General features: G+C 40.8%; 1 protein-coding gene across 1 annotated transcript in view; it reads right to left on the reverse strand.

Annotated features, from left to right (window-relative positions):
• Positions 1-771: 771 nt before the first annotated feature.
• The window catches only part of vat1l (vesicle amine transport 1-like), a 30,265-nt gene continuing 15,361 nt past the window's right edge, over positions 772-15,675 (reverse strand). Inside the window, exons 8-9 of the mRNA XM_083793451.1 lie at positions 2,348-2,431; positions 772-940 (exon numbers count right to left, since the gene is read on the reverse strand). Of these exons, the coding sequence (XP_083649577.1) occupies positions 830-940; positions 2,348-2,431 (195 nt within the window). The 3' untranslated portion in view covers positions 772-829. The remainder of the gene's footprint in view (positions 941-2,347; positions 2,432-15,675) is intronic.

A 15,675-nucleotide genomic window follows, 5' to 3' on the forward strand; every position in this document is an offset into this window, starting at 1 on the left:
GGAAGTAATCAAGCCCTCTTGTTTTAACATTTCTAAATAAAAGGCACACGTTCTTAGCATCGATAAAATCGATTCTTTGCAAGGCGATATGATTTAGCAATTCACACAAATAATACTTTGCCGTTTACATATCGATATTTGAAATGCATCGCATTTTAAAATCAATGCATTGACAGTTACTATATCGTTACACCCCTAAGCTATTTCCATTAATGGTTAAAAATGGCAATGTTCATAACACTGTTTTAATAATGGCACTTCAGTTGAGTGGTCATTTTATGATGAGAGTTCAGTCATTTATCTTAGGTGATTACAAGTATACCTATAACCAATTAAATGTAAAACCATGGACAGACGGCAGTACACACATACTGTATGCAGAGGTACTAGTGTACATACTGTAGAGTGGTTTGTGTAGTTCTGGTTCTGTGTGTAGAGGACATGACCTTGGCCTTGGTGGTTGTAGTTCTACTGGATGAAGGGCCTTGGTGGTTGTAGTTCTACTGGATGAAGGACAAGACCTTGGTGGTTGTAGTTCTACTGGATGAAGGACATGACCTTGCGGTTGTAGTTCTACTGGATGAAGGACATGACCTTGCGGTTGTAGTTCTACTGGATGAAGGACATGACCTTGGTGGTTGTAGTTCTACTGGATGAAGGACATTACCTTGGTGGTTGTAGTTCTACTGGATGAAGGACATGACCTTGGTGGTTGTAGTTCTACTGGATGAAGGACATGACCTTGCGGTTGTAGTTCTACTGGATGAAGGACATGACCTTGCGGTTGTAGTTCTACTGGATGAAGGACATGACCTTGGTGGTTGTAGTTCTACTGGATGAAGGGCATGCGCTCCTTATCGTTATCGTTGTCCCCTTCTGTCTCCTCCTCCTCCTCCTCCTCTTCTCCTGCCTCACTGGTTTCTGTGCTGTCACTGGCCATCTAATGAGAATATTACACTGTTTATATATCTACAGTCACTGGCCATCTAATGAGAACATTACACTATTTATATATCCACAAACTAGGGCAGCGGTTCTCAACGTTTTTGGCTGGGGACCCCCAGAAATGCTTTGGCCATGTCTTGTGACCCCTGCCCCGCCGCTCCCCCCCCCCCCCCCCCTCCCCAATACAAATTGACCGCTACAATAACCAACAAATCTTTTCAGATGGGTTTCCATGGCTAAATATATATATCAATTTGGGGGGGCTGGCTTGATATGAAAATGTTTGAGAACCACTGATCTATAGCATAAAAGAAACCATAGAAAAGAGAACCACTGATCTATAGCATATAAAAGAAACCATAGAAAAGAACCACTGATCTATAGCATAAAAGAAACCATAGAAAAGAGAACCACTGATCTATAGCATAAAAGAAACCATAGAAAAGAAAGTGGCCAACAATGTATCAACGTGTCTTTTCCTATTACTGGAAAAATCATGCAGTAAACATGAATTTGTCCAAATATCTATTATTAATGTTAGATTGTGAGGTCACCATGGAAACCCTTGTACAAGATAATGATCTCATACTCTCTGTGCTTGTTAATTCTACTTTCAGAGATCAAAGTACATTATTGTCAGCATAATACTGCTGCTTGCACTGTTGCAGGCAGTGAAATTGAAGTATAGGCCTACAATAGGCCTTCCTCAACACTGTGAAAAAGAGATAAGAAAAAATACTTAGTTAGTAAGAATAACAATTTGTCAAGAGAACACTATGCAGCATGTAAGTGTGTGTGTGTGTGTGTGTGTGTGTGTGTGTGTGTGTGTGTGTGTGTGTGTGTGTGTGTGTGTGTGTGTGTGCGTGCGTGCGTGCGTGCGTGCGTGTGCGTGCGTGTGTGTGTACAATATATAACATTTTCAGAGAATATGTATAGATTATATTATAATGCTATATGCGTCATTGTCATTATTTACTAGACTTCGATACTTAGTGTACGAGTGTACATTAAGTAGATGAGTCACAATTATGGTGCTGTGCGACAGATGGTTTTGCTGCATTCACTGATATACAGTTTTCCGCAGTGAACTAAAATAAAACACATTAACAATCATCTCGTTACCAATGGTGTCGGAGACAGTGAACTAAAATAAAACACATTAACATTCATCTTGTTACCAATGGTGTCGGAGACAGTGAACTAAAATAAAACACATTAACAGTCATCTCGTTACCAATGGTGTCGGAGACAGTGAACTAAAATAAAACACATTAACAATCATCTTGTTACCAATGGTGTCGGAGACAGTGAACTAAAATAAAACACATTAACAGTCATCTCGTTACCAATGGTGTCGGAGACAGTGAACTAAAATAAAACACATTAACAGTCATCTCGTTACCAATGGTGTCGGAGACTTCTCCACATCCAGGATAAGTTTTCCAATATTGCCTCTGTCGTGGATCCTCTGCATGGCCTCTTTTACCTGATTAAACAATCAAAATGAATGGAACTGTTTAGTAGCACATCAAACAATAGAATACCATTAAGGTGATCAAACAATAGAATACCATTAAGGTGATCAAACAATAGAATACCATTAAGGTGATCAAACAATAGAATACCATTAAGGTGATCAAACAATACAATACCATTAAGGTGATCAAACAATACAATACCATTAAGGTGATCAAACAATACAATACCATTAAGGTGATCTTTTGACATACTAGTAGTGTTTTAATATTTTCCAGGGGTGACTGTCGTTTTCGACTTGCATGTTCCTCAGAGGCAAACAGACAAATACGCTTTGTAGATAATATGGTTCTTTGGCACATAAATTGGCACATTTAATAATTAGATAATTGGGCCTATTCTCTCCTTGCTTTTGCAGAACATCTCTGAGGTGCAAGAACAAACGACATAAGGTCTGAGATACCCAGCCAAGGTTCTGAATGATGTCATTTGGTAGTTATTACCGACCCAGCTATTCAGACTGCAGCTACATACATCACAGAGATTCCCACCAAACAAGATTCATTTTTCAGGTGGCTGAACCAAAAAACGCCAATACAGCCACCAAACTCTTGTGAGTTCTGAACACCAGACCCTGCCCAGTGCCCACTCAGTAATCTGCTTTGTCGGTCTACTGAAGCAGTGTACATCTAGCAATAGAAGTTGCGGATTTAATACACAGATTGCCCTATGGCGATTTAGCCCTTTCCTGCGACAGGTAGAAAGAGCTAGAGCGTGATTTCAGAGGTGTACCTCTCCTGGAGGTTGGCTTGTGTGACTGTCTAGTACCTCTCTTCAGTACCTCCTGGAGGTTGGCTCGTGTGACTGTCTAGTACCTCTCTTCAGTACCTCCTGGAGGTTGGCTCGTGTGACTGACTAGTACCTCTCTTCAGTACCTCCTGGAGGTTGGCTCGTGTGACTGACTAGTACCTCTCTTCAGTACCTCCTGGAGGTTGGCTCGTGTGACTGTCTAGTACCTCTCCTCAGCCAACATCTCTTCAATACTATGGCTGCTTTCACTTGCTTCCACTGGCAGTGGATGAAGTCGGGCTATCATCACACCCACCTTGAATGTGTGACCAACCTCTGACCAACCACAGTAGGTAGCCCAACTATGCTCCAGCTGGTCAGAACATGTGTTCTGACCAGCTGTCCAGCTGTAGTATGCAATGTACTTTAACACAGTATGAGTTTATCCCCTACAAAGAACACTGAAAGCAGTGTTCACTGATAGGCTAACATAACCATAAGGCTCATACATAGTCTGGCTTTTCGGTGGTTAGGTGACCACCAGACTATGAATAGGCCTTTACACATGTTATGAAGCATAGGCAGAGACCTCATTCTGTCCAAAAACATCCTGTAATGACATTTGTACCACAATATAATCAGTAGCATAATTGGAATCGGCCATAAAAATGCCATATAGGTATCGGATTGGTCTCAAAATAATCCTGATTATTTCATCGGTTTTCACCAGCAAAAAAAAAAAATATATATAATGCATGTAAAATGTAAAAATAAACTTTAAAAATGTCTACATTTAATTTGTGTTCTTATCTCATTCAGTAGTCATTCAGTTTCAAACAGACACTTGGAAAAGAGTATAGGCTATTTATTGATTGATTGAATACTGTATTAACAGGCTTTGGGCCAATAAGCCCCTATAGGGCCTAGGCTTGTTTCCATTGTGGTCTTCTGTATAATATTGGAATCGAATCAGAATCGGTATCGGAGATAATCGGAGATCGGATATCGGTCATAATTTCCTCGTGCAACCCTAATTTGTATGTTCACACATTCACATTTTCAGAGCAAATGCCAAGTAAACCAGACCATAATATAGTCACATGTTAGGATCCATAATAAATTCACAGTAGTTGCAGTTTGGTGAAATGCACCGTAGGGGGCAGTAGTGACAAGCAGCCAAGAATCACACCAGAAACCATTTCAGTTCAAACATGAGTGAGAAGCAACAGAAACCCTGTCTGTGACATGCAGTTACTTAATGAGATAACAAGACTGATGCTAACAGACAGGGTGGTTTAAAATCCTCTCAGGCTTAATCAAATCTTGACAAAGAGCAATGATAAGCAATCATGTAGCATGACGATAACAATGAAATAAGACAAAACAGATAACACAACCACCAATATTGAACTGAACCTGGGTCTGGGATGTCAAGGTGCTGAGCCTGAGATTTAAGCAGTACACTATGTACTTGTAAATAAAATAAAATAAATGAGAAGACGACAGAAGAGAAGAGAAGTGTTTCTATGTGAGAAACAACTTTTTTTAGATGAACTCAGCCAGCAGGTTGATGTTAAAGGCAGGCTAAAGATTTATGAAAATTCTCATTTATATTAGAGAAAAAAAATGTTCCTGTGTTTTTGTGTTGCAAAAGTGGCAAGAGTATAGCCTACATCCATACTGTTTTCATGTTCCTACGTTTGCACATTATTCATCACAACAGCAACACGTGACCCTTTTCCAGACGAAAAGAACATCTTGACTACCTAGTGGTTAATTCAACATTGGATAATGTTGCTGACCTTGTTGTCTAGCCCATTTTGGGCGGGAACCCCTTTTGGTGTTAGCACTATGTTATGCTTTAGTTTAGCTATTGAAAAATAGCAGATCTACAAGCTCATAGCGCGCCACCGAGTGGCGCGCTACGAGCTTGTATAGGTCTGCTATTTTTTGAAAAATCGAAGAACGACAGACATGGAAACATAGCTTTTTCAGAAAACTGTCAGGATGTAGAAGACATTTTTACAATCTGAGATGGTCAAAATGGGCTAGACTAACAGCTGTTGTGCAGTTACATTCTCCATTTTATAGTAGCAGTAGTTAGTATACTGTCTACAGGAGACAAGCTTTTATTTGAGCAATTTTTGACAGTTCCCACGTCTAGGGGCCGGTGTCCCATGGATGTACAAATGTACTGTAACATGCAGTGCTGTACTGCACTGTAACATGCAGTGCATGTCACTTGAGTAATATATTATATATATTTTTTTATTTCCTTTAGAGGATAGCCCCTTGAGATGTATCATCTCGTTTTAGAGGGGGTCCTCGGGCACAACACAATGAATACAGTACATAGACAAAACAATGAATACAGTACATAGACAACACAATGAATACAGTACATAGACAAAACAATGAATACAGTACATAGACAACACAATGAATACAGTACATAGACAACACAATGAATACAGTACATAGACAACACAATGAATACAGTACATAGACAACACAATGAATACAGTACATAGACAACACAATGAATACAGTACATAGACAACACAATGAATACAGTACATAGACAACACAATGAATACAGTACATAGACAAAACAATGAATACAGTACATAGACAACACAATGAATACAGTACATAGACAACACAATGAATACAGTACATAGACAACACAATGAATACAGTACATAGACAACACAATGAATACAGTACATAGACAACACAATGAATACAGTACATAGACAACACAATGAATACAGTACATAGACAACACAATGAATACAGTACATAGACAACACAATGAATACAGTACATAGACAACACAATGAATACAGTACATAGACAAAACAATGAATACAGTACATAGACAACACAATGAATACAGTACATAGACAACACAATGAATACAGTACATAGACAACACAGTGAATACAGTACATAGACAACACAATGAATACAGTACATAGACAACACAATGAATACAGTACATAGACAACACAGTGAATACAGTACATAGACAACACAATGAATACAGTACATAGACAACACAATGAATACAGTACATAGACAAAACAATGAATACAGTACATAGACAACACAATGAATACAGTACATAGACAACACAGTGAATACAGTACATAGACAACACAATGAATACAGTACATAGACAACACAATGAATACAGTACATAGACAACACAATGAATACAGTACATAGACAAAACAATGAATACAGTACATAGACAACACAATGAATACAGTACATAGACAACACAATGAATACAGTACATAGACAAAACAATGAATACAGTACATAGACAACACAATGAATACAGTACATAGACAACACAGTGAATACAGTACATAGACAACACAATGAATACAGTACATAGACAACACAATGAATACAGTACATAGACAACACAGTGAATACAGTACATAGACAACACAATGAATACAGTACATAGACAACACAATGAATACAGTACATAGACAAAACAATGAATACAGTACATAGACAACACAATGAATACAGTACATAGACAACACAGTGAATACAGTACATAGACAACACAATGAATACAGTACATAGACAACACAATGAATACAGTACATAGACAACACAATGAATACAGTACATAGACAACACAATGAATACAGTACATAGACAACACAGTGAATACAGTACATAGACAACACAATGAATACAGTACATAGACAACACAATGAATACAGTACATAGACAAAACAATGAATACAGTACATAGACAACACAATGAATACAGTACATAGACAACACAGTGAATACAGTACATAGACAACACAGTGAATACAGTACATAGACAACACAATGAATACAGTACATAGACAACACAATGAATACAGTACATAGACAAAACAATGAATACAGTACATAGACAACACAATGAATACAGTACATAGACAACACAATGAATACAGTACATAGACAACACAATGAATACAGTACATAGACAACACAATGAATACAGTACATAGACAACACAATGAATACAGTACATAGACAAAACAATGAATACAGTACATAGACAACACAATGAATACAGTACATAGACAACACAGTGAATACAGTACATAGACAACACAATGAATACAGTACATAGACAACACAATGAATACAGTACATAGACAACACAATGAATACAGTACATAGACAACACAATGAATACAGTACATAGACAACACAATGAATACAGTACATAGACAACACAATCAATACAGTACATAGACAACACAATGAATACAGTACATAGACAACACAATGAATACAGTACGTAGACAACACAATGAATACAGTACATAGACAACACAATGAATACAGTACATAGACAACACAATGAATACAGTACATAGACAACACAATGAATACAGTACATAGACAACACAATGAATACAGTACATAGACAACACAATGAATACAGTACATAGACAACACAATGAATACAGTACATAGACAAAACAATGAATACAGTACATAGACAACACAATGAATACAGTACATAGACAACACAATGAATACAGTACATAGACAACACAATGAATACAGTACATAGACAACACAATGAATACAGTACATAGACAACACAATGAATACAGTACATAGACAACACAATGAATACAGTACATAGACAACACAATGAATACAGTACATAGACAACACAATGAATACAGTACATAGACAACACAATGAATACAGTACATAGACAACACAATGAATACAGTACATAGACAACACAATGAATACAGTACATAGACAACACAATTAATACAGTACATAGACAACACAATGAATACAGTACGTAGACAACACAATGAATACAGTACATAGACAACACAATGAATACAGTACATAGACAACACAATGAATACAGTACATAGACAACACAATGAATACAGTACATAGACAACACAATGAATACAGTACGTAGACAACACAATACATTAAACATGTCGACACAGAACAATACACTTACATCAACAAAACATAGATGCTCTCCAAACCACTAAATCAAGACCAGAAGCAACTGCACTGAAACACCTGACAAAATACTAATAATAGTGATAATAATGAAAATAAAAAAATATATAAAGATAAAGATAAAGCTAAAAAGAATAATCAAGCCTTAAAGTACACACCTCTTTCCAAAAAAAATCAAAAACAAGTACAAATGGGTTTCAGGTCTACAAGCAAATAATGAGGGAAGACACTGGACAAACTGCTAATGAATTTGGACTATCCCGTCAAGTTAGAGCTATAGACTCTGAGAAGTGGATGTTTAATTAAGGGCCCATTTGTTTGCTCAGAGCTCTGTCCCAAATCAATAGTCACCTCTTACTGTAGGTAAACTCACTTTAGGTTGTTTCTGTGAGTTGCTGGTGATTCTTCCTTTGTGAATATAAGACGTTATAACTTGATCCGTGCTCACATCCTCTTAAGTTATATAGTCCCTTGCCTTTGAATTAAGAGCGGGCCTTAATTGTGTTAATTCCTTTTGATATTTTATAGATTTGTGTGTATCTACGATGTTCTTATAACTTGTCTTTTGAGCTGCAGTGTATAGAATGCCAGTGTATAGTCACTGGGAAGACCAGCACAGCAGCAGCAATACAGTAACATTAACTCCTCCCAAATGAGTATTATTGTTGAGCAGGTGCAGGATATGAGCTACGTAACAACACCCAGTCTCCTATTGTTGCCTGGCTTGATCTCTGTCCCTTTTTTAAGACCAAAGCAGAGAAGCAGTTCCTCCTGGAGGCAGAGATGAGCAGAGGGGAAAGTGTATATTATGGGTTCAGAATGCAGCCATCTGGACCCATTATGGAAGGGACGCAACTCTCCTCCATCGTGCACAAGATGAGTGAACGTTTATTCTGATATACAGTTCATACAGTTCTTTTCAGAGAACCCCCTCCCCCCCTCCCTCACCCAACAAACTGATTCCACTGCTCCTGCTTGTGTTGATTATTGTTTTAGTGCGGTAGAAACAATTGACTTGAACTTCAAAACTGGAACTTCCTGCCCTGTGTTGTTAGTTTTGGTGTTGGTCGCTCTCTGAGCTGCATGGAGCCATATCTGTTACTCTGTGATGTTTTGTTACACAGTCTACTCTACTCTACTGTATAACAAATCACCACAATATTTTAGCCCACACACAGAACTGAGCCAGCCAGATCTCACATAAATTACGTGATTGCCTTTCACAGAGAAAGGCAATCTCAGGCCAGACTGCATTTAACTGTCTAGAGTCTCTGGACTAGAGTCTAGACAGTGTGGAGACTAGAGAGGTACTGTTGTTAATGGGACATTTCAACCGTGGTTGAAAAAAACTAAAGTTGTCTTTTAAGCTACTTAAATCTATGAAAAGATTGGAAAATCTATTTTACTATGTCCAGCTTTGAGGGTGTGTGTAAATGTAACAGAGTTTAGTGGGTTCCACTTGCTCCATCAGTAATGACATTTCTTATTGGTTAGTGGGCGGCACCCATTGAATAACACTGGTGTCCACGTTTAGAGTGGTGTCAGTCTAACATGAGACATGCCCATGGTAAGATGTGATCCTCAGTCTAACATGAGACATGCCCATGGTAAGATGTGTTCCTCAGTCTAACATGAGACATGCACATGAGGTAAGATGTGTTCCTCAGCACACTATCATCATCATCATATCATCATCATCATATCATATCATAACAAGAGTCTGTATGTTTACTGTGATACTGTGATGAATACTAGTTGTTCTAAACATGCTCCTGGTCACACTGTTAATTCTATTATAGACGTGCTGAGGATTGGGTTACACAGACAGAAACTGACCAGATACGTCTGTGTATTTAGGTACATTGTGTTGTTATTTCCTTGAAATCTGTGTTGTATGTTTATTGATTGGTGTCAGTCTAACATGAGACATGCCCATGACGTGCTGAGGATTGGGTGTGTTACACAGACAGAAACTGACCAGATACGTCTGTGTATTTACCAGATTAAACTGTCAACAAAGAGAGAAGTCGTCCGGAACTTCATTATTCCACAACACAACGCAGATCACACGTTACATAAACACAAACATTGTCCTAACACCAACATTGAATGCCGTTGACAATGAATGGCCAGTTTTGAGTGTTTGTGCAAACACAAACATTATAATGAATTGCATTTTTATAGCGCTTTTTCAAGTGCTCAAAGCACTTTACAATGGTTCATTCATTCATACATTGGGAGGTGAAGCGGCGAACAGTCGACGCCAGCGTCCTCACTTCCCACATTCACACCAAGCTCACACCGACCAACTCATTGGAGGCAATGTAGGGTTCAGTGTCTTGCCCAAGGACACTTCGAACCGCCAACCCATGGATCATTGGACGACCTGCTCTACCTCCTGAGCCACAGCCGCCCTGACCCGCTCTCAAACATTGAAAGCCATTGACAATGAATGGCCAGTTTTGAGTGTTTGTGCAAACACAAACATTGGATGTCATTGAGTGTTAATTATTGTGTAAAACACAATTTGTACACAAACATTGAAGGCAAAAGTGAGGACGCAAATTGTGATTGGCTGGAATGAGATGAAGTATGATAATTGTGTTTTGTTTTTATATTTTAGTTTGTTTAATTTTGTATTAACCGCTATGTGTTTACCTTGATGTTTATATTTTAATCCTTGCATCAGTGTTAACCAATAATAATATAACCATTTCATATTTTCTGCCGTTCTCATTGGAGTCCCCACAGAAACATAACTGAATGTCCCTCTTTGTGCACAGCCCATTGTTTCAAGAGCATTCATTTGTTTAAAATGCGTGCAAGCCCAGCAGCATAGACCAACAATTAGGTCAGACACTGTTCAATGTTGTGACCATCTCATATTGCTTTCTCGCAATGAGGAATAGGAGAAAATATGAACCCAATGCATTGTAGATGCAATGGAAGCTTGAATGTGCTGTTTTGCAGTTGATGCACTAATCGTATAACCATAAATAAGAATGATAGGCTAACTCTTAGACACTAAATGGCAATTATTTTACATTGGGAAGGCAGCACAAGCATGTTTGCTCTGAGTCAAAGCGATTAAGAATGAAGTAGTCAGGCGAATTTCCCCTTATTCACTCCCACTCCCACTCACATGACCTCGCCCAATGATTAATTCCTGGCTAAATAGTTTTCAGGGTCAACATTTAGGCTAACCAGCACCCCCGAGATTTAGCTGCCATGCACACAAGCGATTGGAGTCTTCCTGGGCCTTGGCATGCATTGCCTCCCCACCACTTTTAATGAGGTTTGTCATGGGCGTTGGATCCAGTGAATGCATCCGGACACTCTGCCAAACTCTGCTGTCAATATATGAGGGCAGCTTCCCATGAAAAAGGCATACAAAACCATGGACGGGACGGGACAGGTACACACCATTCTACCTCATCATCAGTCTGTGCAATATGCGTTAAATGTTTGTATTTTGTGTTTTGTATAGAGTATTATGTCTTTTGTTTTAAATGCACTGAGCTGGTTTGCAAATCAATTTAGTTGTCTCGTACAATGACAATAAAGATATTCTGATTCTGATTCTGAAGGAGTAGGGCTGGGGTTTGTGTTTATTATTGTCTCCACCAGGCCGAAGGCATGTGGGGAGAGTATGTTTTGCACTCCGTCCGTCCGCGTGTCCGTCCGTGTGTCCGTGTGTCCGTGTGTCCGTGAACAGCTAATCTCGGCCACCGTTAACCCGGTCGATGCCATATTTTGCACACACACTCCCTGGATGCCAACCATGAACCTCTGCCCCAAACTTTCCAGAACGGCCTGTTATAGCGCCACCAGGAGGCCGCTTTGTGCAAAACAAGTTTTTCGATGCCATATTTTGCACACACACTCCCTGGATGCCAACCATGAACCTCTGCCCCAAACTTTCCAGAACGGCCTGTTATAGCGCCACCAGGAGGCCGCTTTGTGCAAAACAAGTTTTTGCACAGTACACCTACAGATTTTGTCCAAACATCACGCAAATTGGTACACAGTCTCTCTAGAGCCATTCAACGAAACGGGTCTTTCAGATTTATCAGACTCCATCCTGATTGGTTAAGATTGGCTTCCAAAGTTCACAGGAGTGCTCAGTTTCAAACAAAATGCTGCAAATCATGAACACATCGCGTGATTTCCGTGAAATTGTGCACCCACATTCCCACTAGGCCGAGGACGAAATGCCACATGAACAATTTCAACTCAGCCTCAAGGTGGCGCTATAACTGGCTGAAAAGTGTTTTTACCTCTAACTGCACGGATCTGTGGATAACCTGGTGGAGACCTGTGCCCGGAAGGGCACTTTTTCTAGTTATGATATTATTTTTGAGGGGCGCTAGCCAGCCCCTCCTATACAGCTTTTGTCCCCACACGTCTCATATTTGACAATGAAAGGAGAAATTAGGTCAACTGTCCATCAAATATGACGTAAATCTGTGGCAACACAAACCACTGACAATGAAGGGAAAATGTATGTAAGTCATATGTAGACGTCGAGCTAATTGGCTAACCAATCACATACATTCAGTTGTTAATGAGATGATGTATGATGATGTATAATGATAAGAGCGCCCCTCAATTCAATAGGTGTGATTTATTTTATATATACTTAATAAAATAAAAATCACACCTGTGTGAAGTGAGGGGCGCTCTTATCATCTCTTTCCGGCCAATCACATTTTGCGTCCTCACCTTTGTCTTCAATGTTTGTGTTTACACAAACACTCAAAACAGGCCAGGCATTGTCAATGACAAGTAATCCAGCGATAGTTAATTTTGATACAGAAGGCAGGAGGCTATCTAATTAGCCCTATCTCTTCCCGGACCGCCCCATGATACAGTATGTGTTATTGTCTCCACCAGGCCGAAGGCATGTGGGGAGAGTATGTTTTGCACTCCGTCCGTCCGTCCGTGTGTCCGTGTGTCCGTGAACAGCTAATCTCGGCCACCGTTAACCCGGTCGATGCCATATTTTGCACACACACTCCCTGGATGCCAACCATGAACCTCTGCCCCAAACTTTCCAGAACGGCCTGTTATAGCGCCACCAGGAGGCCGCTTTGTGCAAAACAAGTTTTTGCACAGTACACCTACAGATTTTGTCCAAACATCACGCAAATTGGTACACAGTCTCTCTAGAGCCATTCAACGAAACGGGTCTTTCAGATTTATCAGACTCCATCCTGATTGGTTAAGATTGGCTTCCAAAGTTCACAGGAGTGCTCAGTTTCAAACAAAATGCTGCAAATCATGAACACATCGCGTGATTTCCGTGAAATTGTGCACCCACATTCCCACTAGGCCGAGGACGAAATGCCACATGAACAATTTCAACTCAGCCTCAAGGTGGCGCTATAACTGGCCGAAAAGTGTTTTTACCTCTAACTGCACGGATCTGTGGATAACCTGGTGGAGACCTGTGCCCAGAAGGGCACTTTTTCTAGTCTGGTTCTGAAATGGGTGATTCGGTGATAATGTGATCTATGGATTGTTCTATATGTGTTATGTATCATAAAAAACACAACTAGGAGGAAGGAAGGGGAGAGAGGCTGTGTTATTCTCCATAAAGACATGTGATCAGATCTACTGTAGGGGGGGGGGGGAGGCTGTTATTCTCCATAAAGACATGTGATCAGATCTACTGTAGGGGGGGGGGGAGGCTGTTATTCTCCATAAAGACATGTGATCAGATCTACTGTAGGGGGGGGGGGAGGCTGTTATTCTCCATAAAGACATGTGATCAGATCTACTGTAGGGGGGGGGGAGGCTGTTATTCTCCATAAAGACATGTGATCAGATCTACTGTAGGGGGGGGGGGGAGGCTGTTATTCTCCATAAAGACATGTGATCAGATCTACTGTAGGGGGGGGGGGAGGCTGTTATTCTCCATAAAGACATGTGATCAGATCTACTGTAGGGGGGGGGGGGAGGCTGTTATTCTCCATAAAGACATGTGATCAGATCTACTGTAGGGGGGGGGGGAGGCTGTTATTCTCCATAAAGACATGTGATCAGATCTACTGTAGGGGGGGGGGGGAGGCTGTTATTCTCCATAAAGACATGTGATCAGATCTACTGTAGGGGGGGGGGAGGCTGTTATTCTCCATAAAGACATGTGATCAGATCTACTGTAGGGGGGGGGGGGGGAGGCTGTTATTCTCCATAAAGACATGTGATCAGATCTACTGTAGGGGGGGGGGGGGGCTGTTATTCTCCATAAAGACATGTGATCAGATCTACTGTAGGGGGGGGGGGGGAGGCTGTTATTCTCCATAAAGACATGTGATCAGATCTACTGTAGGGGGGGGGGGGGGGGAGGCTGTTATTCTCCATAAAGACATGTGATCAGATCTACTGTAGGGGGGGGGGGAGGCTGTTATTCTCCATAAAGACATGTGATCAGATCTACTGTAGGGGGGGGGGGAGGCTGTTATTCTCCATAAAGACATGTGATCAGATCTACTGTAGGGGGGGGGGGGAGGCTGTTATTCTCCATAAAGACATGTGATCAGATCTACTGTAGGGGGGGGGGGGGGGGGGGGGAGGCTGTTATTCTCCATGAGGACATGTGATCAGATCTACTGTAGGGGGGGGGGAGGCTGTTATTCTCCATAAAGACATGTGATCAGATCTACTGTAGGGGGGGGGGGAGGCTGTTATTCTCCATAAAGACATGTGATCAGATCTACTGTAGGGGGGGGGGGGAGGCTGTTATTCTCCATAAAGACATGTGATCAGATCTACTGTAGGGGGGGGGGGAGGCTGTTATTCTCCATAAAGACATGTGATCAGATCTACTGTAGGGGGGGGGGGGGAGGCTGTTATTCTCCATAAAGACATGTGATCAGATCTACTGTAGGGGGGGGGGGGGGGTGTTATTCTCCATAAAGACATGTGATCAGATCTAATGTAGGGGGGGGGGGGGAGGCTGTTATTCTCCATAAAGACATGTGATCAGATCTACTGTAGGGGGGGGGGGGAGGCTGTTATTCTCCATAAAGACATGTGATCAGATCTAATGTAGGGGGGGGGGGGGGCTGTTATTCTCCATAAAGACATGTGATCAGATCTACTGTAGGGGGGGGGGGAGGCTGTTATTCTCCATAAAGACATGTGATCAGATCTACTGTAGGGGGGGGGGGGGGGGGCTGTTATTCTCCATAAAGACATGTGATCAGATCTACTGTAGGGGGGGGGGGGGCTGTTATTCTCCATAAAGACATGTGATCAGATCTACTGTAGGGGGGGGGGGGAGGCTGTTATTCTCCATAAAGACATGTGATCAGATCTACTGTAGGGGGGGGGGGGAGGCTGTTATTCTCCATAAAGACATGTGATCAGATCTACTGTAGGGGGGGGGGGGGAGGCTGTTATTCTCCATAAAGACATGTGATCAGATCTACT

This window comes from Protomyctophum parallelum (genome assembly GCF_964188405.1).
Source record: "Protomyctophum parallelum genome assembly, chromosome: 2".
In the NCBI taxonomy this organism is placed as follows: Eukaryota; Metazoa; Chordata; class Actinopteri; order Myctophiformes; family Myctophidae; genus Protomyctophum; species Protomyctophum parallelum.